Consider the following 26,436-nt stretch of genomic DNA (forward strand, 5'->3'; position numbering starts at 1 on the left):
CCCCCTGCTGGGCTCCAGTGGGCTGTGAGCTGGGGGACGGCGCCCCCTGCTGGGCTCCAGTGGGCTGTGAGCTGGGTGAGAGCGCCCCCTGCTGGGCTCCAGTGGGCTCTGAGCTGGGTGAGGGCGCCCCCTGCTGGGCTCCAGTGGGCTCTGAGCTGGGTGAGGGCGCCCCCTGCTGGGCTCCAGTGGGCTGTGAGCTGGGGGAAAGCGCCCCCTGCTGGGCTCCAGTGGGCTGTGAGCTGGGTGAGAGCGCCCCCTGCTGGGCTCCAGTGGGCTGTGAGCTGGGGGACAGCGCCCCCTGCTGGGCTCCAGTGGGCTGTGAGCTGGGTGAGGGCGCCCCCTGCTGGGCTCCAGTAGCTGCCAGTTGTGAGTTGCAGAGGATTTTGGCTGCTGGCCGTACCAACCTGATCTCCGTCAATATCCAGACCTGTTGACATGGAGGGTCAGAGTGAGAGAGGACTTGGCTTCAGGTGTTGAGTGAGGACTTGGCTTCAGGTGTTGAGTGAGGACTTGAACCTGCTGGTTTTGGAGCTGGGGGGGTCTGCCCTCCGATGGGAGTACCTGCACTGTGCTGTACGCCGAACCCGGGACTGAGGGACAGAGGGGAAACGGACTGGGACGTCTCTTCACCAGGCTGCCCAGCCTGCCCAGTCTGTCCCTGCCTCTCCGACTCAAACTGTCTTGCCTCAGACCAGCAGATCTGGGTCAGCGGCAGAACCGAGCCGAGGAGCGACCGGCTACGACCCGTCATGCTGTGTCTGGCGTCTCCCCCGCTGTGGGGGTCTCTATCCTGTCTCCGCCCGCCCCGGGTGTCCCCGGCGGTCAGGGTCAGGCTGCAGGGCAGAGGGCGAGGGAGGAGAGGGGCGCCCCAGGGGAGACCCGGGAGAGGGGCGCCCTGGCCGCGCGGCCGATCAGACTGGCCACAGCGCTCTGCCCCTTGGAGAAGTTTCCCCACGCGGACCTGATCGCTCGGCTCCGCTGACCAGCCTTGTGTGACCCGGGACTCGTTCTGTACTCGTTCTGTACTCATACTGTACTCGTTCTGTACTTGTTCTGTACTCGTACTGTACTCGTTCTGTACTCGTACTGGACTTGTCTCTGTATTCATACTGTACTCACCTCTGTACTCATACTGTACTCAGTAACAGCGCTCCAGGCTCAGCAACAGTGCTTAGTAGCTGTGCTCAGTAACAGCGCTCCAGGCTCAGAGACTGTGCTCAGTAGCTGTGCTCAGTAAGTGCTCTCCAGGCTCAGAGACTGTGCTCAGTAACAGCGCTCCAGGCTCAGAGACTGTGCTCAGTAAGTGCTCTCCAGGCTCAGTAACAGTGCTCAGTAACAGCACTCCAGGCTCAGAGACTGTGCTCAGTAACAGCGCTCCAGGCTCGGAGACTGTGCTCAGTAGCTGTGCTCAGTAACAGCGCTCCAGACTCAGGCTCTCCTGCGCTCGCGGCTCTGCTCCTAATATGGTGTTGGAATGTCCGCGGTGACGTCACGGCCTGGGAACGGGCGTGCGCGTGTGAGCGAGGGGGTCTCTCTCCAGACACGCGCACTGCGCGGCGGGACAGCGGCCGGGAATCCGCCCTTTTCCGAGTCCCTTCCCGAGCCTCTTCCCGAGCCTCGAGCCTCTTCCCGGCTGCGCTCCCGCTGGCGACACCGACCTCCGCTCCCGGCTCGACCGCGGGACCGTCCGGCTCCCGGGACAGGATCGACTTCGGCAACTTCCAGCGAGAAACCGGCGCCGAGAGACGATGGACGATCTGGGTGAGTTCGACTGCTGTTGCTGTAGCGCTGCGTGGATTTTTATCACTCTCAGAGCAGTGTGTGCCCACTGGAGACACACAGAGCAGTGTGTGCCCACTGGGGAGACTCTCACAGAGACACAGAGCAGTGTGTGCCCACTGGAGACACACAGAGCAGTGTGTGCCCACTGGAGACACACAGAGCAGTGTGTGCCCACTGGGGAGACTCTCACAGAGACACAGAGCAGTGTGTGCCCACTGGAGACACACAGAGCAGTGTGTGCCCACTGGAGACACACAGAGCAGTGTGTGCCCACTGGGGAGACTCTCACAGAGACACAGAGCAGTGTGTGCCCACTGGAGACACACAGAGCAGTGTGTGCCCACTGGGGAGACTCTCACAGAGACACACAGAGCAGTGTGTGCCCACTGGAGACACTCTCACAGAGACACAGAGCAGTGTGTGCCCACTGGAGACACACAGAGCAGTGTGTGCCCACTGGAGACACACAGAGCAGTGTGTGCCCACTGGAGACACTCTCACAGAGACACTCAGAGCAGTGTGTGCCCACTGGAGACACTCAGAGCAGTGTGTGCCCACAGGAGACACTCTCACAGAGACACAGAGCAGTGTGTGCCCACTGGAGACACTCTCACAGAGTCACAGAGCAGTGTGTGCCCACTGGAGACACTCTCACAGAGACACAGAGCAGTGTGTGCCCACTAGAGACACTCTCACAGAGACACACAGAGCAGTGTGTGCCCACCGGAGACACTCTCACAGAGACACACAGAGCAGTGTGTGCCCACTGGAGACACTCTCACAGAGACACTCAGAGCAGTGTGTGCCCACTGGAGACACTCTCACAGAGACACACAGAGCAGTGTGTGCCCACTGGAGACACTCTCACAGAGACACACAGAGCAGTGTGTGCCCACTGGAGACACTCTCACAGAGACACAGAGCAGTGTGTGCCCACTGGAGACACTCTCACAGAGACACTCAGAGCAGTGTGTGCCCACAGGAGACACTCTCACAGAGACACAGAGCAGTGTGTGCCCACTGGAGACACTCTCACAGAGTCACAGAGCAGTGTGTGCCCACTGGAGACACTCTCACAGAGACACAGAGCAGTGTGTGCCCACTGGAGACACTCTCACAGAGACACAGAGCAGTGTGTGCCCACAGGAGACACTCTCACAGAGACACACAGAGCAGTGTGTGCCCACCGGAGACACTCTCACAGAGACACACAGAGCAGTGTGTGCCCACTGGAGACACTCTCACAGAGACACAGAGCAGTGTGTGCCCACTGGAGACACTCTCACAGAGACACATAGAGCAGTGTGTGCCCACTGGAGACACTCTCACAGAGACACACAGAGCAGTGTGTGCCCACAGGAGACACTCTCACAGAGACAAAGAGCAGTGTGTGCCCACTGGAGACACTCTCACAGAGACACACAGAGCAGTGTGTGCCCACAGGAGACACTCTCACAGAGACACTCTCACAGAGACACACAGAGCAGTGTGTGCCCACTGGAGACACTCTCACAGAGAGACAGAGCAGTGTGTGCCCACTGGAGACACTCTCACAGAGACACAGAGCAGTGTGTGCCCACAGGAGACACTCTCACAGAGACACAGAGCAGTGTGTGCCCACTGGAGACACTCTCACAGAGACACACAGAGCAGTGTGTGCCCACAGGAGACACTCTCACAGAGACACAGAGCAGTGTGTGCCCACTGGAGACACTCTCACAGAGACACTCAGAGCAGTGTGTGCCCACTGGAGACACTCTCACAGAGACACTCAGAGCAGTGTGTGCCCACTGGAGACACTCTCACAGAGACACACAGAGCAGTGTGTGCCCACAGGAGACACTCTCACAGAGACACTCAGAGCAGTGTGTGCCCACTGGAGACACTCTCACAGAGACACAGAGCAGTGTGTGCCCACTGGAGACACTCTCACAGAGACACACAGAACAGTGTGTGCCCACAGGAGACACTCTCACAGAGACACACAGAGCAGTGTGTGCCCACTGGAGACACTCTCACAGAGACACACAGAGCAGTGTGTGCCCACTGGAGACACTCTCACAGAGACACACAGAGCAGTGTGTGCCCACTGGAGACACTCTCACAGAGAGACAGAGCAGTGTGTGCCCACTGGAGACACTCTCACAGAGACACAGAGCAGTGTGTGCCCACTGGAGACACTCTCACAGAGACACAGAGCAGTGTGTGCCCACTGGAGACACTCTCACAGAGACACTCAGAGCAGTGTGTGCCCACTGGAGACACTCTCACAGAGACACAGAGCAGTGTGTGCCCACTGGAGACACTCTCACAGAGACACAGAGCAGTGTGTGCCCACAGGAGACACTCTCACAGAGACACACAGAGCAGTGTGTGCCCACTGGAGACACTCTCACAGAGACACAGAGCAGTGTGTGCCCACTGGAGACACTCTCACAGAGACACAGAGCAGTGTGTGCCCACAGGAGACACTCTCACAGAGACAAAGAGCAGTGTGTGCCCACTGGAGACACTCTCACAGAGACACTCAGAGCAGTGTGTGCCCACTGGAGACACTCTCACAGAGACACACAGAGCAGTGTGTGCCCACTGGAGACACTCTCACAGAGACACACAGAGCAGTGTGTGCCCACTGGAGACACTCTCACAGAGACACTCAGAGCAGTGTGTGCCCACTGGAGACACTCTCACAGAGACACACAGAGCAGTGTGTGCCCACTGGAGACACTCTCACAGAGACACACAGAGCAGTGTGTGCCCACTGGAGACACTCTCACAGAGACACAGAGCAGTGTGTGCCCACTGGAGACACTCTCACAGAGACACAGAGCAGTGTGTGCCCACAGGAGACACTCTCACAGAGACACAGAGCAGTGTGTGCCCACTGGAGACACTCTCACAGAGACACAGAGCAGTGTGTGCCCACTAGAGACACTCTCACAGAGACACAGAGCAGTGTGTGCCCACTGGAGACACTCTCACAGAGACACAGAGCAGTGTGTGCCCACAGGAGACACTCTCACAGAGACACACAGAGCAGTGTGTGCCCACTGGAGACACTCTCACAGAGACACAGAGCAGTGTGTGCCCACTGGAGACACTCTCACAGAGACACACAGAGCAGTGTGTGTCCACTGGAGACACTCTCACAGAGACACAGAGCAGTGTGTGCCCACTGGAGACACTCTCACAGAGACACAGAGCAGTGTGTGCCCACAGGAGACACTCTCACAGAGACACAGAGCAGTGTGTGCCCACTGGAGACACTCTCACAGAGGTGTGTGCCCACTGGAGACACTCTCACAGAGACACAGAGCAGTGTGTGCCCACTGGAGACACTCTCACAGAGAGACACTCTTACAGAGAGACAGAGCAGTGTGTGCCCACTGGAGACACTCTCACAGAGACACAGAGCAGTGTGTGCCCACTGGAGACACTCTCACAGAGACACTCTCACAGAGACACAGAGCAGTGTGTGCCCACTGGAGACACTCTCACAGAGAGACACTCTTACAGAGAGACAGAGCAGTGTGTGCCCACTGGAGACACTCTCACAGAGACACAGAGCAGTGTGTGCCCACTGGAGACACTCTCACAGAGGTGTGCCCACTGGAGTTTCTTACAGTCACAGGGGCAGGGAGAGTCACCCCAGTTTCCCAGTCTTCACCCTGTGCTGCTCTAGAGCCCCAAGAGAAGACAGATGAACTCAGACGTTTCCAGTTTTATTCGCACACTGTCCCTGCTCAGCGGCCAGCTGAGAGAAGCAGTTTCTGAAAAAATCCAATCAAAGGAAACAGCAGAACATCTGAGCTGGAGGAGAGTCGATATCCGCTGGGAGCAGCTCTTGCCGGCTGTCGGGATACCGGATCCCGGATCTGCGGGGCTCGGGGCAGACTGTGGGCTCTGTCTGGGCACTTCCTGGGTCACCGGCCCGGAGACACAGAACCTCTCCCCCTTCTCAACCCGGAGACACAGAACCCTCTCCCCCTGTTCAACCCGGAGAAACAGAACCGACACAACAAGACCCGGTGTGGCTGTTTCCTTGTCTCTCTGACACAAGGAGACCCGGTGTGGCTGTTTCCTTGTCTCTCTGACACAAGGAGACCCGGTGTGGCTGTTTCCTTGTCTCTCTGACACAAGGAGACCCGGTGTGGCTGTTTCCTTGTCTCTGTGACACAAGGAGACCCGGTGTGGCTGTTTCCTTGTCTCTCTGACACAAGGAGACCCGGTGTGGCTGTTTCCTTGTCTCTCTGACACAAGGAGACCCGGTGTGGCTGTTTCCTTGTCTCTCTGACACAAGGAGACCCGGTGTGGCTGTTTCCTTGTCTCTGTGACACAAGGAGACCCGGTGTGGCTGTTTCCTTGTCTCTCTGACACAAGGAGACCCGGTGTGGCTGTTTCCTTGTCTCTGTGACACAAAGAGACCCGGTGTGGCTGTTTCCTTGTCTCTGTGACACAAGGAGACCCGGTGTGGCTGTTTCCTTGTCTCTCTGACACAAGGAGACCCGGTGTGGCTGTTTCCTTGTCTCTGTGACACAAAGAGACCCGGTGTGGCTGTTTCCTTGTCTCTGTGACACAAAGAGACCCGGTGTGGCTGTTTCCTTGTCTCTCTAACACAAAGAGACCCGGTGTGGCTGTTTCCTTGTCTCTCTGACACAAAGAGACCCGGTGTGGCTGTTTCCTTGTCTCTCTGACACAAAGAGACCCGGTGTGGCTGTTTCCTTGTCTCTGTGACACAAGGAGACCCGGTGTGGCTGTTTCCTTGTCTCTCTGACACAAGGAGACCCGGTGTGGCTGTTTCCTTGTCTCTGTGACACAAGGAGACCCGGTGTGGCTGTTTCCTTGTCTCTCTGACACAAGGAGACCCGGTGTGGCTGTTTCCTTGTCTCTGTGACACAAGGAGACCCGGTGTGGCTGTTTCCTTGTCTCTCTGACACAAGGAGACCCGGTGTGGCTGTTTCCTTGTCTCTCTAACACAAAGAGACCCGGTGTGGCTGTTTCCTTGTCTCTGTGACACAAGGAGACCCGGTGTGGCTGTTTCCTTGTCTCTCTGACACAAGGAGACCCGGTGTGGCTGTTTCCTTGTCTCTCTGACACAAAGAGACCCGGTGTGGCTGTTTCCTTGTCTCTCTGACACAAAGAGACCCGGTGTGGCTGTTTCCTTGTCTCTGTGACACAAGGAGACCCGGTGTGGCTGTTTCCTTGTCTCTCTGACACAAGGAGACCCGGTGTGGCTGTTTCCTTGTCTCTGTGACACAAAGAGACCCGGTGTGGCTGTTTCCTTGTCTCTGTGACACAAGGAGACCCGGTGTGGCTGTTTCCTTGTCTCTCTGACACAAAGAGACCCGGTGTGGCTGTTTCCTTGTCTCTGTGACACAAGGAGACCCGGTGTGGCTGTTTCCTTGTCTCTCTGACACAAGGAGACCCGGTGTGGCTGTTTCCTTGTCTCTGTGACACAAAGAGACCCGGTGTGGCTGTTTCCTTGTCTCTGTGACACAAAGAGACCCGGTGTGGCTGTTTCCTTGTCTCTCTAACACAAAGAGACCCGGTGTGGCTGTTTCCTTGTCTCTCTGACACAAAGAGACCCGGTGTGGCTGTTTCCTTGTCTCTCTGACACAAAGAGACCCGGTGTGGCTGTTTCCTTGTCTCTGTGACACAAGGAGACCCGGTGTGGCTGTTTCCTTGTCTCTCTGACACAAGGAGACCCGGTGTGGCTGTTTCCTTGTCTCTGTGACACAAGGAGACCCTATGTGACTCCACACGCCTCCCACTTCTTAGTGCTGGTCTCCACTGTGCTCCTGGGGACACATCAGGCCTCTGAAATCTGTCACCCGTCTCCCCACGCCGCTATCCTGTATAGCTCTTCTGAAAGCACCTTTCCGCCCAGAGTGGACCCCCTACAAACGGGCTGTGATTCTGAGCCGATGGAATCAGCACAGCAGGTCACAGGAGGGGTGGTTGTGTGATCTGGAAGGGGGCGGGTGAGGCCTGAGCAAGGGTTCACCCCCCCAGCCCGGGTATTTGACTGTGGGGGTATTCATTCGTTTTGCGAGGGTCTCAGAATGATGTTGGGGTTACAGTGTGTGAGGAACCTGATCTCACCTGTCTTCACTTTCGGAGTGTCAGACAACACAAGGTACACGTTTTGAAAGGGGAGGGGGGTGACCTTCTATACCCACTGTAGCCCTAGTAATGGGGATCCCCTCCACCCCCAGCAGTGTGTACCCCACCTGGATGATGCGCCAGTCCTCTCCCACACAGCAGCTCTCAGAGCGATGGGGACAGGTCAGAGGTCATTAGGGGTCATTAGGAGGACTGGTCAAGACCAGGGGGACACCGGGGTGACACCCCAACTCTTTTATAGAGACACCCCGAGATTGTTAATGAGCACAGAGAGTCAGGACATCGGCTTCACGTCTCATCTGAAGGACGGCGCCTGTTTACAGTCCAGTGTCCCCGTCAGTGTGCTGGGGCACCAGGGCCAGATATATGGAGAGAAACGTTTAAAGGGTTTTAAAAAGAGCCTCTTGAATACTACAGTTTGCATTTTTAAGAGATACAGTGATAATGTTTAAGATACTTGGATAATTCATGATTGAATAAGTGTGCGCTGGTGTGTGATCTTCTCTTTACAGCTCTGTGAGTCTCAGTACAAGCTCATCTGCGTGTGTCAGTGTTGTGTGTGTGTGTCAGTGTCGTGTGTGTGTGTCAGTACATGAGTGTGTGAGTGTCAGTGTGTGTCAGTGTTGTGCGTTTCAGTACAAGCTCATCAGTCTGTTTGTCAGTGTATGAGTGTATTTGAACGTGTGTGAGTGTGTGTGTCAGTGTGACGGTGAGTCGGTGTGTCTCCTGTGTGACAGTGTGTGATGGTGTGTCTCGTGTGTGACAGTGTGTGTCAGTGTTCTTTGATCTGTGTGTGTCAGTGTGCTGTTATCTGTGTGTGTCAGTGTGTTGATGTCTGAGTCATGGTTTTTCTATATATGGTCAAGATCTCCTTTCTGAAAGTGTGTCCTTATATGAGCAGCAGTGTGTGGTTGTGTGATAACCCTGCTCTCTTCCTGCCTCTGACATGCTGCGCACAGACTCGTGCAGAGAGGAGAGACACATGAACACTGACCAGCACAGCAGCACAGCACACCAGTCCTGTTGGACCAGGAGGACAGCTGGTCCACTGGCTCAGGACCAATCCTGTTAGACCAGGGGGACAGCTGGTCCGGTGGCTCAGGACCAGTCCTGTTGGACCAGGAGGACAGCTGGTCCACTGGCTCAGGACCAGTCCTGTTGGACCAGGAGGACAGCTGGTCCACTGGCTCAGGACCAGTCCTGTTAGACCAGGGGGACAGCTGGTCCAGTGGTTCAGGACCAGTCCTGTTGGACCAGGAGGACAGCCGGTCCGGTGGCTCAGGACCAGTCCTGTTGGACCAGGAGGACAGCTGGTCCGGTGGCTCAGGACCAGTCCTGTTGGACCAGGAGGACAGCTGGTCCACTGGCTCAGGACCAGTCCTGTTAGACCAGGGGGACAGCTGGTCCAGTGGCTCAGGACCAGTCCTGTTGGACCAGGAGGACAGCTGGTCCGGTGGCTCAGGACCAGTCCTGTTGGACCAGGAGGACAGCTGGTCCGGTGGCTCAGGACCAGTCCTGTTGGACCAGGAGGACAGCTGGTCCACTGGCTCAGGACCAGTCCTGTTAGACCAGGGGGACAGCTGGTCCAGTGGTTCAGGTCCAGTCCTGTTGGACCAGGGGGACAGCTGGTCCAGTGGCTCAGGACCAGTCCTGTTGGACCAGGAGGACAGCTGGTCCAGTGGTTAGGGACCAGTCCTGTTGGACCAGGAGGACAGCTGGTCCAGTGGTTCAGGTCCAGTCCTGCAGGGCTGGTGAGAGTGTGAGAGTGTGTGAGAGTGTGTGAGAGTGTGTGAGAGTGTGTGTGAGTGTGTGTGAATGTGTGTGAGTGTGTGTGAATGTGTGTGAGTGTGTGAGAGTGTGAGAGTGTGTGAGTGTGTGTGAGTGTGTGAGTGTGTGTGAGTGTGTGAGAGTGTGAGTGTGAGAGTGTGTGTGAGTGCGAGTGTGTGTGTGTGACAGTGTGAGAGTCTGCTCTGGAAGTGGTCAGTGTGTCTGCTCTGGGAGTGGTCAGTGTGTCTGCTCTGGGAGTGGTCAGTGAGTCTGCAGTGGGAGTGGTCAGTGTGTCTGCTCTGGGAGTGGTCAGTGAGTCTGCAGTGGGAGTGGTCAGTGTGTCTGCTCTGGGAGTGGTCAGTGAGTCTGCAGTGAGAGTGGACAATGAGTCTGTCAGTGTCCTGTCATTGGTCCTGAGCGTGGGAGTGGTCAGTGAGTCTCTGTCCTGTCATTGGTCCTGAGCGTGGGAGTGGTCAGTGAGTCTCTGTCCTGTCATTGGTCCTGAGCATGGGAGTGGTCAGTGAGTCTCTGTCCTGTCATTGGTCCTGAGCGTGGGAGTGGTCAGTGAGTCTCTGTCCTGTCATTGGTCCTGAGCGTGGGAGTGGTCAGTGAGTCTCTGTCCTGTCATTGGTCTTGAGCGTGGGAGTGGTCAGTGAGTCTCTGTCCTGTCATTGGTCCTGAGCGTGGGAGTGGTCAGTGAGTCTCTGTCCTGTCATTGGTCCTGAGCGTGGGAGTGGTCAGTGAGTCTCTGTCCTGTCATTGGTCCTGAGCGTGGGAGTGGTCAGTGAGTCTCTGTCCTGTCATTGGTCCTGAGCGTGGGAGTGGTCAGCATGTGGCTCTCTCCTTTCTGATTGGCCAGTGCCTCAGTGTGTGCTCTCTTGTGGTGCGTTTTGTGCCCGCCCACCATGCTTGGAATGGCCCGCCTCACCGTGTCCCTGCGCTGGGATTGGCTGGTACGTGTTTGTCTGCACCTTGATTGGTTACTGTATCTGTCTGTCTCCCTTCAGGCCAGCCTGACCCAACTTACTCCCCCCTCAGTCCACGTGTTGTTGTTTTCGGTATGTAGCGTCTGTCTGCCTGTCTGCCTGTCTGCCTGTCTGTCTGTCTGTCTGCCTGCCTGTCTCTCTGTCTGTCTGTCTGTCTGTCTGCCTGCCTGCCTGCCTGCCTGTCTGTCTGCCTGTCTGTCTGTCTGTCTGCCTGTCTGCCTGCCTGTCTGCCTGTCTGTCTGTCTGTCTGTCTGTCTGCCTGCCTGCCTGTCTGCCTGCCTGTCTGCCTGTCTGCCTGTCTGCCTGCTTGTCTGCCTGCCTGCCTGTCTGTCTGTCTGTCTGCCTGCCTGTCTGCCTGCCTGTCTGCCTGCCTGCCTGTCTGCCTGTCTGCCTGCCTGTCTGTCTGCCTGCCTGCCTGCCTGTCTGTCTGCCTGCCTGCCTGTCTGTCTGCCTGTCTGTCTGTCTGTCTGTCTGTCTGTCTCTGCCTGTCTGCTTGCCTGTCTGTCTCTCTGTCTGTCTCTCCGTCCATCTGTCTGCTGCCTGCCTGCCTGTCTGTCTGTCTGTCTGTCTGCATGTCTCTGCCTGTCTGTCTTTGTGCCAGTCTGAATATTGCCACACAATGTGCCCCCTGTGTGTGTCTGTGTGTGTCTAGGGGTGTCTGTGTGTGTCTAGGTGTGTCTAGAGGTGTCTGTGTGTGTCTAGGGGTGTCTGTGTGTGTCTAGGGGTGTCTAGAGGTGTCTGTGTGTGTCTAGGGGTGTCTAGGGGTGTCTGTGTGTGTCTAGGGGTGTCTAGAGGTGTCTGTGTGTGTCTAGAGGTGTCTGTGTGTGTCTAGGGGTGTCTAGGGGTGTCTGTGTGTGTTTAGGGGTGTCTAGAGGTGTCTGTGTGTGTCTAGGGGTGTCTGTGTGTGTCTAGGGGTGTCTAGAGGTGTCTGTGTGTGTCTAGGGGTGTCTGTGTGTGTCTAGGGGTGTCTAGAGGTGTCTGTGTGTGTCTGTGTGTGTCTAGGGGTGTCTGTGTGTGTCTAGGGGTGTCTAGAGGTGTCTGTGTGTGTCTGTGTGTGTCTAGGGGTGTCTGTGTGTGTCTAGGGGTGTCTGTGTGTGTCTAGGGGTGTCTAGAGGTGTCTGTGTGTGTCTGTGTGTGTCTAGGGGTGTCTGTGTGTGTCTAGGGGTGTCTAGGGGTGTCTGTGTGTGTCTAGGGGTGTCTAGGGGTGTGTTTCACTTGTTCTCTCCTCTCCCCTCTCCCCTCTCCCCTCTCTCCTCTCCCCTCTCCTCTCTCCCCTCTCCTCTCTCCTCTCTCCCCTCTCCTCTCTCCTCTCTCCTCTCTCCTCTCTGATCTCTCCTCTCTCCTCTCTCCACTCACATGCTCTCCTCTCTCCTCTCTGATCTCTCCTCTCTCCCCTCTCCACTCAGATGCTCTCCTCTCTCCCCTCTCCCCTCTCCTCTCTCCTCTCTCCTCTCTGATCTCTCCTCTCTCCCCTCTCCTCTCTCCTCTCTGATCTCTCCTCTCTCCCCTCTCCACTCAGATGCTCTCCTCTCTCCTCTCTCCTCTCTCCTCTCCCCTCTCCCCTCTCCTCTCTCCCCTCTCCCCTCTCCTCTCTCCTCTCTGATCTCTCCTCTCTCCTCTCTGATCTCTCCTCTCTCCTCTCTCCACTCACATGCTCTCCTCTCTCCTCTCTCCTCTCTCCTCTCTCCACTCAGATGCTCTCCTCTCTCCCCTCTCCTCTCTCCTCTCTCCTCTCTGATCTCTCCTCTCTCCTCTCTCCTCTCTCCTCTCTCCTCTCTCCCCTCTCCTCTCTCCACTCAGATGCTCTCCTCTCTCCTCTCTCCTCTCTGATCTCTCCTCTCTCCTCTCCCCTCTCCCCTCTCCACTCAGATGCTCTCCTCTCTCCTCTCTGATCTCTCCTCTCTCCTCTCTCCACTCAGATGCTCTCCTCTCTCCTCTCTGATCTCTCCTCTCTCCTCTCTCCACTCAGATGCTCTCCTCTCTCCCCTCTCCTCTCTCCTCTCTCCTCTCTGATCTCTCCTCTCTCCTCTCTCCTCTCTCCTCTCTCCTCTCTCCTCTCTCCACTCAGATGCTCTCCTCTCTCCTCTCTCCTCTCTGATCTCTCCTCTCTCCTCTCTCCACTCAGATGCTCTCCTCTCTCCCCTCTCCTCTCTCCTCTCTCCTCTCTCCTCTCTCCTCTCTCCTCTCTCCTCTCTCCTCTCTCCTCTCTCCTCTCTCCTCTCTCCTCTCTCCTCTCTCCCCTCTCCTCTCTCCACTCAGATGCTCTCCTCTCTCCTCTCTCCTCTCTGATCTCTCCTCTCTCCTCTCTCCACTCAGATGCTCTCCTCGCTGATCTTGAAGGCTCCACATCTCCTCTCTCCCGACGGCCAGTGCTGCTGACGGACCCCCCCGGCCCTCCTGACCCTGCTGCAGCCCCCCTGCAGCCCCCCACCGTCTCCAGAGACTCTCCCCAGCCCTGCCCCCCTCCCCCCGCCTACACCCCTCCGCAGGTAGGCCTGTCATTGGTCAGTGAGGTGGGCAGTTGCTTAGCGACGCGGTGATGGACAAGCCTGCTGTAACCCCGCCTCTCTCTGTGCGTTCAGACAGTTTCCTCTGCAATGAAGACGAGCTCTGGTCCCGGTCCGGAGCCCGACAGGCTCTACAGGTAGGTAACAAGCTCTGTGCACCTGGGTACCCCTCTAACTCTCTCTCCCTCTCAGTGCAGTGTTAATGTACTGGAGTGTCCAGTCAGTCTGTCTGTATTAACCCCTCTCTCTCTCAGTGCAGTGTTAATGTACTGGAGTGTCCAGTCAGTGTGTGTGTATTAACCCCTCTCTCTCTCAGTGCAGTGTTAATGTACTGGAGTGTCCAGTCAGTGTGTGTGTATTAACCCCTCTCTCTCTCTCAGTGCAGTGTTCATGTACTGGAGTGTTCAGTGTGTGTATTAACCCATCTCTCTCTCAGTGCAGTGTTAATGTACTGGAGTGTTCAGTGTGTGTATTAACCCATCTCTCTCTCATTGCAGTGTTAATGTACTGGAGTGTCCAGTCAGTGTGTCTGTATGAACCCCCCTCTCTCTCAGTGCAGTGTTAATGTACTGGAGTGTCCAGTCAGTGTGTCTGTATTAACCCCTCTCTCTCTCTCAGTGCAGTGTTAATGTACTGGAGTGTCCAGTCAGTGTGTCTGTATGAACCCCTCTCTCTCTCAGTGCAGTGTTAATGTACTGGAGTGTCCAGTCAGTGTGTCTGTATTAACCCCTCTCTCTCTCAGTGCAGTGTTAGTGTACTGGAGTGTTCAGTGTGTGTATTAACCCCTCTCTTTCTCAGTGCAGTGTTAATGTACTGGAGTGTCCAGTCAGTGTGTGTGTATTAACCCCTCTCTCTCTCAGTGCAGTGTTGGTGTACTGGAGTGTTCAGTGTGTGTATTAACCCCTCTCTTTCTCAGTGCAGTGTTAATGTACTGGAGTGTTCAGTGTGTGTATTAACCCCTCTCTCTCTCAGTGCAGTGTTAGTGTACTGGAGTGTTCAGTGTGTGTATTAACCCCTCTCTCTCTCAGTACGGTATGTAAGCCGCGCTCCCCTCGCTCTCCAGACCCCCCGGCGTTCAGCTCGTCCTCAGTACTGGGGGGGGGGCTGAGTGAACTGGATCACCTGCTGCAGGAGCTGAACGCCACTCAGTTCAACATCACAGGTCTGTCTGAGGAGCATCTGCTAGTCTCTGTCCACGTGTGAGTGTGTGAGTGTGTGTGTGTATGTGAGTGTGAGAGTCTGTGTGTGTGTCTGTGTGAGTGTGTGAGTGTGAGAGTCTGTCTGTGAGAGTCTGTGTGTGTCTGTGTGAGAGTGAGTGTGTGTGTGTGTGAGTCTGTGTCTGAGAGTGTGTGTCTGAGTGAGTGTGTGAGCGTGTGTGTGAGAGAGTGGGAGAGAGTGTGTGTGAGTCTGTGTGAGTGTGTGAGTGTGAGAGTCTGTGTGAGAGTGAGTGTGTGTGTGTGTGAGTCTGTGTCTGAGAGTGTGTGTGTATGTGTGAGTGTGTGAGCGTGTGTGTGAGCTTCTGTGAGTGTGTGTGTGAGAGAGTGTGTGTGAGTCTGTGTGAGTGTGAGAGTCTGTGTGTGTCTGTGAGAGTCTGTGTGAGAGTGAGTGTGTGTGTGTGAGTCTGTGTCTGAGAGTGTGTGTGTATGTGTGAGAGAGTGAGTGTGTCTGAGTGTGTGTGTGAGAGTGTGAATGTGAGAGAGTGTGTCTCACAGTGTGTGAGTCTGTGTGAGTGTGTGTGTGTGAGAGAGTGAGTGTGTCTGAGTGTGTGAGTGTGTGTGTGTGTGAGAGAGTGTGTGTGAGAGTGAGAGTGTGAGGGAGTGTCTCACAGTGTGTGTGAGTGTGTGAGAGTGTGTGTGTGAGTGTGTGTGTGTGTGAGAGTGAGAGTGTGAGTGTGAGGGAGTGTCTCACAGTGTGTGTGAGTGTGTCTGAGTGTGTGAGTGTGTGTGTGTGTGAGAGAGTGTGTGTGTGTGTGTGAGTGTGTGAGAGTGTGTGTGTGTGTGAGAGTGTGTGTGAGAGTGAGAGTGTGAGTGTGTGTGTGTGAGAGTGTGTGAGAGTGAGAGTGAGAGTGTGAGTGTGTGTGTGTGAGAGTGTGTGTGAGAGTGAGAGTGAGAGTGTGAGGGAGTGTCTCACAGTGTGTGTGAGTGTGTGTGTGTGTATGTGCCTCTTTCTGTGACCCAGGTTGGCTCGGTTCTGTTCTGCAGACGAGATCCTGGCGCAGTTCCCCTCCAGTAAGAGGGATGAGACTGGGGAGAAGCTCAAAGAGTTCCAGTCCGGAGTGGCCAGAGACAAGACCGCGCCCCCTAGCAACACCTCCAGGTACTGCAGGTACTGCTGGAGCCCAGTCACTGTCCAGTCAGTACTCCTGAGTCAGTCAGTGTGTGCTGGTGTCCAGTCAGTGTCCAGTCAGTACTCCTGAGTCGGTCAGTCTGTGCTAGTGTCCAGTCACTGTCCAGTCAGTACTCCTGAGTCGGTCAGTCTGTGCTGGTGTCCAGTCAGTGTCCAGTCAGTACTCCTGAGTCAGTCAGTCTGTGCTAGTGTCCAGTCAGTGTCCAGTCAGTACTCCTGAGTCAGTCAGTGTGTGCTGGTGTCCAGTCAGTACTCCTGAGTCAGTCAGTCTGTGCTGGTGTCCAGTCAGTGTCCAGTCAGTACTCCTGAGTCAGTCAGTCTGTGCTAGTGTCCAGTCAGTGTCCAGTCAGTACTCCTGAGTCAGTCAGTGTGTGCTGGTGTCCAGTCAGTACTCCTGAGTCGGTCAGTCTGTGCTGGTGTCCAGTCACTGTCCAGTCAGTACTCCTGAGTCGGTCAGTGTGTGCTGGTGTCCAGTCACTGTCCAGTCAGTACCCCCAGAGTCGGTCAGTCCATGCTGGTGTCCAGTCACTGTCCAGTCAGTACCCCCAGAGTCGGTCAGTCCATGCTGGTGTCCAGTCAGTGTCCAGTCAGTACTCCTGAGTCGGTCAGTCTATGCTGGTGTCCAGTCAGTGTCCAGTCAGTACTCCTGAGTCGGTCAGTCCATGCTGGTGTCCAGTCAGTGTCCAGTCAGTACCCCCAGAGTCGGTCAGTCCATGCTGGTGTCCAGTCAGTGTCCAGTCAGTACTCCTGAGTCGGTCAGTCTATGCTGGTGTCCAGTCAGTGTCCAGTCAGTACTCCTGCGTCGGTCAGTCTGTGCTGGTGTCCAGTCAGTGTCCAGTCAGTACTCCTGTTGGTCAGTGTGTGCTGGTGTCCAGTCAGTGTCCAGTCAGTACTCCTGAGTCAGTCAGTCTGTGCTGGTGTCCAGTCAGTGTCCAGTCAGTACTCCTGAGTCAGTCAGTGTGTGCTGGTGTCCAGTCAGTGTCCAGTCAGTACTCCTGAGTCAGTCAGTCTGTGCTGGTGTCCAGTCAGTGTCTAGTCAGTACTCCTGTCGGTCAGTGTGTGCTGGTGTCCAGTCAGTGTCCAGTCAGTACTCCTGAGTCGGTCAGTCTGTGCTGGTGTCCAGTCACTGTCCAGTCAGTACTCCTGAGTCGGTCAGTCTATGCTGGTGTCCAGTCACTGTCCAGTCAGTACTCCTGTCGGTCAGTGTGTGCTGGTGTCCAGTCAGTGTCCAGTCAGTACTCCTGTCGGTCAGTGTGTGCTAGTGTCCAGTCAGTGTCCAGTCAGTACTCCTGAGTCAGTCAGTGTGTGCTGGTGTCCAGTCAGTACTCCTGAGTCGGTCAGTCTGTGCTGGTGTCCAGTCACTGTCCAGTCAGTACTCCTGAGTCGGTCAGTGTGTGCTGGTGTCCAGTCACTGTCCAGTCAGTACCCCCAGAGTCGGTCAGTCCATGCTGGTGTCCAGTCAGTGTCCAGTCAGTACTCCTGAGTCGGTCAGTCTATGCTGATGTCCAGTCAGTGTCCAGTCAGTACTCCTGAGTCGGTCAGTCCATGCTGGTGTCCAGTCAGTGTCCAGTCAGTACCCCCAGAGTCGGTCAGTCCATGCTGGTGTCCAGTCAGTGTCCAGTCAGTACTCCTGAGTCGGTCAGTCTATGCTGGTGTCCAGTCAGTGTCCAGTCAGTACTCCTGCGTCGGTCAGTCTGTGCTGGTGTCCAGTCAGTGTCCAGTCAGTACTCCTGTTGGTCAGTGTGTGCTGGTGTCCAGTCAGTGTCCAGTCAGTACTCCTGAGTCAGTCAGTCTGTGCTGGTGTCCAGTCAGTGTCCAGTCAGTACTCCTGAGTCAGTCAGTGTGTGCTGGTGTCCAGTCAGTGTCCAGTCAGTACTCCTGAGTCGGTCAGTCTGTGCTGGTGTCCAGTCAGTGTCCAGTCAGTACTCCTGAGTCAGTCAGTGTGTGCTGGTGTCCAGTCAGTGTCCAGTCAGTACTCCTGAGTCAGTCAGTCTGTGCTGGTGTCCAGTCAGTGTCCAGTCAGTACTCCTGTCGGTCAGTGTGTGCTGGTGTCCAGTCAGTGTCCAGTCAGTGTCCAGTCAGTACTCCTGAGTCGGTCAGTCTGTGCTGGTGTCCAGTCACTGTCCAGTCAGTACTCCTGAGTCGGTCAGTCTATGCTGGTGTCCAGTCACTGTCCATTCAGTACTCCTGTCGGTCAGTGTGTGCTGGTGTCCAGTCAGTGTCCAGTCAGTACTCCTGTCGGTCAGTGAGTGCTGGTGTCCAGTCAGTGTCCAGTCAGTACTCCTGAGTGGGTCAGTGTGTGCTGGTGTCCAGTCACTGTCCAGTCAGTACTCCTGAGTCGGTCAGTGTGTGCTGGTGTCCAGTCAGTGTCCAGTCAGTACTCCTGAGTGGGTCAGTGTGTGCTGGTGTCCAGTGAGTGTCCAGTCAGTACTCCTGAGTCGGTCAGTCTATGCTGATGTCCAGTCAGTGTCCAGTCAGTACTCCTGAGTCAGTCAGTCTATGCTGGTGTCCAGTCAGTGTCCAGTCAGTACTCCTGAGTCAGTCAGTCTATGCTGGTGTCCAGTCACTGTCCAGTCAGTAACCCTCAGTCTCTCTCCCAGCTCAGTCAAGCCCTCTGCCACCTCAGCCACTCTTGAGCTGGACAAACTGATGGCGTCTCTGTCAGACTTCAAAGTCCAGAACACGGTGAGTCTGTATTCCAGGTGTGTGTGTGTGTGTGTGTGTGTGTGTCTAAACAGTGAATCTGTACTCCAGGGGTGTGTGTGTCTCAATACAGTGAGTCTGTGCTCCAGTTCTGTGTGTGTGTGTATATACAGTGTGTGTGTACGGTGTCTGTGAGTGTACAGTGTGTGAGTGTACAGTGTGAACAGTGAGTGTGTACAGTGTCTGTGAGTGTACTGTGTATGTATATACAGTGTGTACTGTGTGGACAGTGTGTGTATATACAGTGTGTACAGTGTGTGTGACTGTACAGTGTGTGTATATACAGGGTATACAGTGTGTGTGGACAGTGTGTGTATATACAGTGTGTACAGTGTGTGTGACTGTACAGTGTGTGTATATACAGGGTATACAGTGTGTGTGGACAGTGTGTGTATATACAGTGTGTACAGTGTGTGTGACTGTACAGTGTGTGTATATACAGTATATACAGTGTGTGTGGACAGTGTGTGTATATACAGTGTGTACAGTGTGTGTGACTGTACAGTGTGTGTATATACAGGGTATACAGTGTGTGTGGACAGTGTGTGTATATACAGTGTGTACAGTGTGTGTGACTGTACAGTGTGTGTATATACAGGGTATACAGTGTGTGTGGACAGTGTGTGTATATACAGTGTGTACAGTGTGTGTGACTGTACAGTGTGTGTATATACAGGGTATACAGTGTGTGTGGACAGTGTGTGTATATACAGTGTGTACAGTGTGTGTGACTGTACAGTGTGTGTATATACAGGGTATACAGTGTGTGTAGACAGTGTGTGTATATACAGTATGTTCAGTTAGTGTACAGTGTGTGTATATACAGTGTGAGTGTACAGTGTGTAAATTGTGTGTACAGTATCTGTGAGTGTACTGTGTGTACAGTGTGTGTGTACAGTGTGTGTGTGTTCATACAGTGTGTGTATATACAGTATGTACAGTAAGTGTACAGTGCACCTGAGTGTACAGTGTGTGTATATACAGTGTGTACTGTGTGTATATACAGTGTGTGTGTACAGTGTATGTACTGTGTGTACTGTGTATATACAGTGTGTGCGGGTGTACAGTGTCTGTGAGTGTACAGTGTGTGTATATACAGGGTATACAGTATGTGTGTACAGTGTCTGTGAGTGTACAGTGTGTGTATGCAGTGTGTACAGTGTATTTACAGTATATACAGTGTGAGTGTACAGTGTGTGTATATACAGTATGTACAGTGTGAGTGTACAGTGTGTGTACAGTGTGAGTGTACAGTGTGTGTACAGTGCCTTGCGAAAGTATTCGGCCCCCTTGAACTTTTCAACCTTTTGCCACATTTCAGGCTTCAAACATAAAGATATAAATTTTTTATTTTATGTGAAGAATCACCAACAAGTGGGACACAATTGTGAAGTGGAACGAAATCTATTGGATTTTTGAAACTTTTTTAACTAATAAAAAAATGAAAAGTGGGGCGTGCAAAATTATTCGGCCCCCTTGCGTTAATACTTTGTAGAGCCACCTTTTGCTGCGATTACAGCTGCAAGTCGCTTGGGGTATGTCTCTATCAGTTTTGCACATCGAGAGACTGAAATTCTTGCCCATTCTTCCTTGCAAAACAGCTCGAGCTCAGTGAGGTTGGATGGAGAGAGTTTGTGAACAGCAGTTTTCAGCTCTTTCCACAGATTCTCGATTGGATTCAGGTCTGGACTTTGACTTGGCCATTCAAACACCTGGATACGTTTATTTGTGAACCATTCCTTTGTAGATTTTGCTGTATGTTTGGGATCATTGTCTTGTTGGAAGATAAATCTCCGTCCCAGTTTCAGGTCTTTTGCAGACTCCAACAGGTTTTCATCCAGAATGGTCCTGTATTTGGCTGCATCCATCTTCCCCTCAATTTTAACCATCTTCCCTGTCCCTGCTGAAGAAAAGCAGGCCCAAACCATGATGCTGCCACCACCATGTTTGACAGTGGGGATGGTGTGTTGAGGGTGATGAGCTGTGTTGCTTTTACGCCAAACATATCGTTTTGCATTGTGGCCAAAAAGTTCGATTTTGGTTTCATCTGACCAGAGCACCTTCTTCCACATGTTTGGGGTGTCTCCCAGGTGGCTTGTGGCAAACTTTAGACGAGACTTTTTATGGATATCTTTGAGAAATGGCTTTCTTCTTGCCACTCTTCCATAAAGGCCAGATTTGTGCAGTGTAAGACTGATTGTTGTCCTATGGACAGACTCTCCCACCTCAGCTGTAGTTCTCTGCAGTTCATCCAGAGTGATCATGGGCCTCTTGGCTGCATCTCTGATCAGTCTTCTCCTTGTCTGAGCTGAAAGTTTAGAGGGACGGCCAGGTCTTGGTAGATTTGCAGTGGTCTGATACTCCTTCCATTTCAAGATGATCGCTTGCACAGTGCTCCTTGGGATGTTTGAAGCTTGGGAAATCTTTTTGTATCCAAATCCGGCTTTAAACTTCTCCACAACAGTATTACGGACCTGCCTGGTGTGTTCCTTGGTCTTCATGATGCTCTCTGCGCTTTCAACAGAACCTTGAGACTATCACAGAGCAGGTGCATTTATACAGAGACTTGATTACACACAGGTGGATTCTATTTATCACCATCAGTCATTTAGGACAACATTGGATCATTCAGAGATCCTCGCTGAACTTCTGGAGTGAGTTTGCTGCACTGAAAGTAAAGGGGCCGAATACTTTTGCACGCTCCACTTTTCATTTTTTTATTAGTTAAAAAAGTTTCAAAAATCCAATAGATTTCGTTCCACTTCACAATTGTGTCCCACTTGTTGGTGATTCTTCACATAAAATAAAAAATTTATATCTTTATGTTTGAAGCCTGAAATGTGGCAAAAGGTTGAAAAGTTCAAGGGGGCCGAATACTTTCGCAAGGCACTGTATATACAGTGTGTACAGTGTGTGTGGACAGTGTGTGTATATACAGTATATACAGTGTGAGTGTACAGTGTGTGTATATACAGTGTGTACAGTGTGTGTGTATACAGTGTGAGTGTACAGTGTGTGTACTGTGTGTACAGTGTGAGTGTACAGTGTGTGTATATACAGTGTGTACAGTGTGTGTGTACAGTGTATATATACAGTGTGTGTGAGTGTACAGTGTGTGTATATACAATCTGTGTGTACTGTGTGTACAGTGTGTGTATATACAGTATGTACAGTGTGTGTGTACAGTGTGTGTATATACAGTGTGTGTGAGTGGTTGTGTGTGTGTACAGTGTGTGTATACAGTGTGTGTGTACAGTGTGTGTGGACAGTGTGTGTATATACAGTGTGAGTGTACAGTGTGTGTACTGTGTGTGTATATACAGTATGTACAGTGTGTGTGTACAGTGTATATATACAGTGTGTGTGAGTGTACAGTGTGTGTGTACAGTGTGTGTATACAGTGTGTGTGTACAGTGTGTGTACTGTGTGTACAGTGTGTATATATACAGAATCTCCTGTACCTGTGTTGTTGCTATGGAGATCTTGAAGATCCTCCACACACTAGCCCCGCCCTCTGCCCTCTCCTCTAGCCACCTCCTCCTGTCACTCAACCTGTGCTGACATCATCGCGGCAGGCAGCCCCGCCCCCACAGAACCCCAGTGGCTCATTGGACAGCATGCTGGGGCTCCTCCAATCAGACCTGAGCAGGCAGGGCATCACCACCACTGCCAAGGGCACCTGCTCAGCATGCCAAAAGCCCATCGTGGGACAGGTCAGTGTGTGTGTGTGTGTGTGTGTGTGTGTGTGTGTGTGTGTGTGTGTGTGTGTGTGTGTGACCCTGTCTCTCTCTCTGCAGGTGGTGACCGCGCTGGGACAGTGTGTGTGTGACCCTGTCTCTCTCTCTGCAGGTGGTGACTGCACTGGGACAGTGTGTGTGTGTGTGTGACCCTGTCTCTCTCTCTGCAGGTGGTGACTGCGCTGGGACAGTGTGTGTGTGTGTGTGTGTGTGTGTGTGTGTGTGTGTGTGTGTGTGTGTGTGTGTGTGACCCTGTCTCTCTCTCTGCAGGTGGTGACTGCGCTGGGACAGTGTGTGTGTGTGAGACCCTGTCTCTCTCTCTGCAGGTGGTGACTGCGCTGGGACAGTGTGTGTGTGTGTGACCCTGTCTCTCTCTCTGCAGGTGGTGACTGCGCTGGGACAGGCTTGGCACCCGGACCACTTTGTGTGCAGCGAGTGTCAGGCTGAGCTGGGCTCCAGCACGTTCTTCGAGAAGGATGGGAAGCCGTACTGCGAGAAGGACTACTTCAGCCGCTTCTCTCCTCACTGCGCCCAGTGCAGCAAGTCCATCCTGCACGTGAGTCCCCCCTGACCTCTGACCCCTGACCCCTGACCCCGACTCCCCGTGTCCCCCGCTGTGTGTCAGTGTGTGTCAAATACTGCTCCTCTCTGTCTGTGTGTAGAAGATGGTGATGCTGTAGACAGCAGCAGTGTGTCAGTGTGTGTCAAATACTGCTCCTCTCTCTCTGTGTGTAGAAGATGGTGATGCTGTAGACAGCAGCAGTGTGTCAGTGTGTGTCAAATACTGCTCCTCTCTCTCTGTGTGTAGAAGATGGTGATGCTGTAGACAGCAGCAGTGTGTCAGTGTGTGTCAAATACTGCTCCTCTCTCTCTGTGTGTAGAAGATGGTGATGCTGTAGACAGCAGCAGTGTGTCAGTGTGTGTCAAATACTGCTCCTCTCTCTCTGTGTGTAGAAGATGGTGATGCTGTAGACAGCAGCAGTGTGTCAGTGTGTGTCAAATACTGCTCCTCTCTCTGTGTGTAGAAGATGGTGATGCTGTAGACAGCAGCAGTGTGTCAGTGTGTGTCAAATACTGCTCCTCTCTCTGTGTGTAGAAGATGGTGATGCTGTAGACAGCAGCAGTGTGTCAGTGTGTGTCAAATACTGCTCCTCTCTCTGTGTGTAGAAGATGGTGATGCTGTAGACAGCAGCAGTGTGTCAGTGTGTGTCAAATACTGCTCCTCTCTCTCTCTGTGTGTAGAAGATGGTGATGCTGTAGACAGCAGCAGTGTGTCAGTGTGTGTCAAATACTGCTCCTCTCTCTCTCTGTGTGTAGACGATGGTGATGCTGTAGACAGCAGCAGTGTGTCAGTGTGTGTCAAATACTGCTCCTCTCTCTGTGTGTAGAAGATGGTGATGCTGTAGACAGCAGCAGTGTGTCAGTGTGTGTCAAATACTGCTCCTCTCTCTGTGTGTGTAGAAGATGGTGATGCTGTAGACAGCAGCAGTGTGTCAGTGTGTGTCAAATACTGCTCCTCTCTCTCTGTGTGTAGAAGATGGTGATGCTGTAGACAGCAGCAGTGTGTCAGTGTGTGTCAAATACTGCTCCTCTCTCTGTGTGTAGAAGATGGTGATGCTGTAGACAGCAGCAGTGTGTCAGTGTGTGTCAAATACTGCTCCTCTCTCTGTGTGTAGAAGATGGTGATGCTGTAGACAGCAGCAGTGTGTCAGTGTGTGTCAAATACTGCTCCTCTCTCTGTGTGTAGAAGATGGTGATGCTGTAGACAGCAGCAGTGTGTCAGTGTGTGTCAAATACTGCTCCTCTCTCTGTGTGTAGAAGATGGTGATGCTGTAGACAGCAGCAGTGTGTCAGTGTGTGTCAAATACTGCTCCTCTCTCTGTGTGTAGAAGATGGTGATGCTGTAGACAGCAGCAGTGTGTCAGTGTGTGTCAAATACTGCTCCTCTCTCTGTGTGTAGAAGATGGTGATGCTGTAGACAGCAGCAGTGTGTCAGTGTGTGTCAAATACTGCTCCTCTCTCTGTGTGTAGAAGATGGTGATGCTGTAGACAGCAGCAGTGTGTCAGTGTGTGTCAAATACTGCTCCTCTCTCTCTGTGTGTAGAAGATGGTGATGCTGTAGACAGCAGCAGTGTGTCAGTGTGTGTCAAATACTGCTCCTCTCTCTGTGTGTAGAAGATGGTGATGCTGTAGACAGCAGCAGTGTGTCAGTGTGTGTCAAATACTGCTCCTCTCTCTCTGTGTGTGTGTAGAAGATGGTGATGCTGTAGACAGCAGCAGTGTGTCAGTGTGTGTCAAATACTGCTCCTCTCTCTGTGTGTAGAAGATGGTGATGCTGTAGACAGCAGCAGTGTGTCAGTGTGTGTCAAATACTGCTCCTCTCTCTGTGTGTAGAAGATGGTGATGCTGTAGACAGCAGCAGTGTGTCAGTGTGTGTCAAATACTGCTCCTCTCTCTCTGTGTGTGTGTAGAAGATGGTGATGCTGTAGACAGCAGCAGTGTGTCAGTGTGTGTCAAATACTGCTCCTCTCTCTGTGTGTAGAAGATGGTGATGCTCTAGACAGCAGCAGTGTGTCAGTGTGTGTCAAATACTGCTCCTCTCTCTGTGTGTAGAAGATGGTGATGCTGTAGACAGCAGCAGTGTGTCAGTGTGTGTCAAATACTGCTCCTCTCTCTGTGTGTAGAAGATGGTGATGCTGTAGACAGCAGCAGTGTGTCAGTGTGTGTCAAATACTGCTCCTCTCTCTGTGTGTAGAAGATGGTGATGCTGTAGACAGCAGCAGTGTGTCAGTGTGTGTCAAATACTGCTCCTCTCTCTGTGTGTAGAAGATGGTGATGCTGTAGACAGCAGCAGTGTGTCAGTGTGTGTCAAATACTGCTCCTCTCTCTGTGTGTAGAAGATGGTGATGCTGTAGACAGCAGCAGTGTGTCAGTGTGTGTCAAATACTGCTCCTCTCTCTCTCTGTGTGTGTAGAAGATGGTGATGCTGTAGACAGCAGCAGTGTGTCAGTGTGTGTCAAATACTGCTCCTCTCTCTGTGTGTAGAAGATGGTGATGCTGTAGACAGCAGCAGTGTGTCAGTGTGTGTCAAATACTGCTCCTCTCTCTCTGTGTGTAGAAGATGGTGATGCTGTAGACAGCAGCAGTGTGTCAGTGTGTGTCAAATACTGCTCCTCTCTCTGTGTGTAGAAGATGGTGATGCTGTAGACAGCAGCAGTGTGTCAGTGTGTGTCAAATACTGCTCCTCTCTCTCTGTGTGTAGAAGATGGTGATGCTGTAGACAGCAGCAGTGTGTCAGTGTGTGTCAAATACTGCTCCTCTCTCTGTGTGTAGAAGATGGTGATGCTGTAGACAGCAGCAGTGTGTCAGTGTGTGTCAAATACTGCTCCTCTCTCTCTGTGTGTGTAGAAGATGGTGATGCTGTAGACAGCAGCAGTGTGTCAGTGTGTGTCAAATACTGCTCCTCTCTCTGTGTGTAGAAGATGGTGATGCTGTAGACAGCAGCAGTGTGTCAGTGTGTGTCAAATACTGCTCCTCTCTCTCTCTGTGTGTGTAGAAGATGGTGATGCTGTAGACAGCAGCAGTGTGTCAGTGTGTGTCAAATACTGCTCCTCTCTCTCTCTGTGTGTAGAAGATGGTGATGCTCTAGACAGCAGCAGTGTGTCAGTGTGTGTCAAATACTGCTCCTCTCTCTGTGTGTAGAAGATGGTGATGCTGTAGACAGCAGCAGTGTGTCAGTGTGTGTCAAATACTGCTCCTCTCTCTGTGTGTGTAGAAGATGGTGATGCTGTAGACAGCAGCAGTGTGTCAGTGTGTGTCAAATACTGCTCCTCTCTCTCTGTGTGTAGAAGATGGTGATGCTGTAGACAGCAGCAGTGTGTCAGTGTGTGTCAAATACTGCTCCTCTCTCTCTCTGTGTGTGTAGAAGATGGTGATGCTGTAGACAGCAGCAGTGTGTCAGTGTGTGTCAAATACTGCTCCTCTCTCTGTGTGTGTGTAGAAGATGGTGATGCTCTAGACAGCAGCAGTGTGTCAGTGTGTGTCAAATACTGCTCCTCTCTCTGTGTGTAGAAGATGGTGATGCTGTAGACAGCAGCAGTGTGTCAGTGTGTGTCAAATACTGCTCCTCTCTCTGTGTGTGTAGAAGATGGTGATGCTGTAGACAGCAGCAGTGTGTCAGTGTGTGTCAAATACTGCTCCTCTCTCTGTGTGTAGAAGATGGTGATGCTGTAGACAGCAGCAGTGTGTCAGTGTGTGTCAAATACTGCTCCTCTCTCTCTGTGTGTAGAAGATGGTGATGCTGTAGACAGCAGCAGTGTGTCAGTGTGTGTCAAATACTGCTCCTCTCTCTGTGTGTAGAAGATGGTGATGCTGTAGACAGCAGCAGTGTGTCAGTGTGTGTCAAATACTGCTCCTCTCTCTGTGTGTAGAAGATGGTGATGCTGTAGACAGCAGCAGTGTGTCAGTGTGTGTCAAATACTGCTC

General features: G+C 53.0%; 1 protein-coding gene across 3 annotated transcripts in view; it reads left to right on the forward strand.

Annotated features, from left to right (window-relative positions):
- Positions 1–1,511: 1,511 nt before the first annotated feature.
- The window catches only part of LOC148659531 (transforming growth factor beta-1-induced transcript 1 protein-like), a 32,229-nt gene continuing 7,304 nt past the window's right edge, over positions 1,512–26,436 (forward strand). Inside the window, exons 1-9 of one of the 3 annotated variants that reach the window (XM_088637285.1) lie at positions 1,512–1,761; positions 10,680–10,730; positions 12,975–13,147; positions 13,241–13,302; positions 14,194–14,327; positions 15,367–15,490; positions 18,112–18,196; positions 21,745–21,927; positions 22,334–22,507. In XM_088637285.1, the coding sequence (XP_088493411.1) occupies positions 1,749–1,761; positions 10,680–10,730; positions 12,975–13,147; positions 13,241–13,302; positions 14,194–14,327; positions 15,367–15,490; positions 18,112–18,196; positions 21,745–21,927; positions 22,334–22,507 (999 nt within the window). In that variant the 5' untranslated portion in view covers positions 1,512–1,748. The remainder of the gene's footprint in view (positions 1,762–10,679; positions 10,731–12,974; positions 13,148–13,240; positions 13,303–14,193; positions 14,328–15,366; positions 15,491–18,111; positions 18,197–21,744; positions 21,928–22,333; positions 22,508–26,436) is intronic. The other 2 variants (XM_088637286.1, XM_088637287.1) reach the window with 2 other exon arrangements.

The sequence above is a fragment of the Lepisosteus platostomus genome, chromosome 6 (assembly GCF_059453375.1).
Source record: "Lepisosteus platostomus isolate fLepPlt1 chromosome 6, fLepPlt1.hap1, whole genome shotgun sequence".
Classification (NCBI taxonomy): Eukaryota; Metazoa; Chordata; class Actinopteri; order Semionotiformes; family Lepisosteidae; genus Lepisosteus; species Lepisosteus platostomus.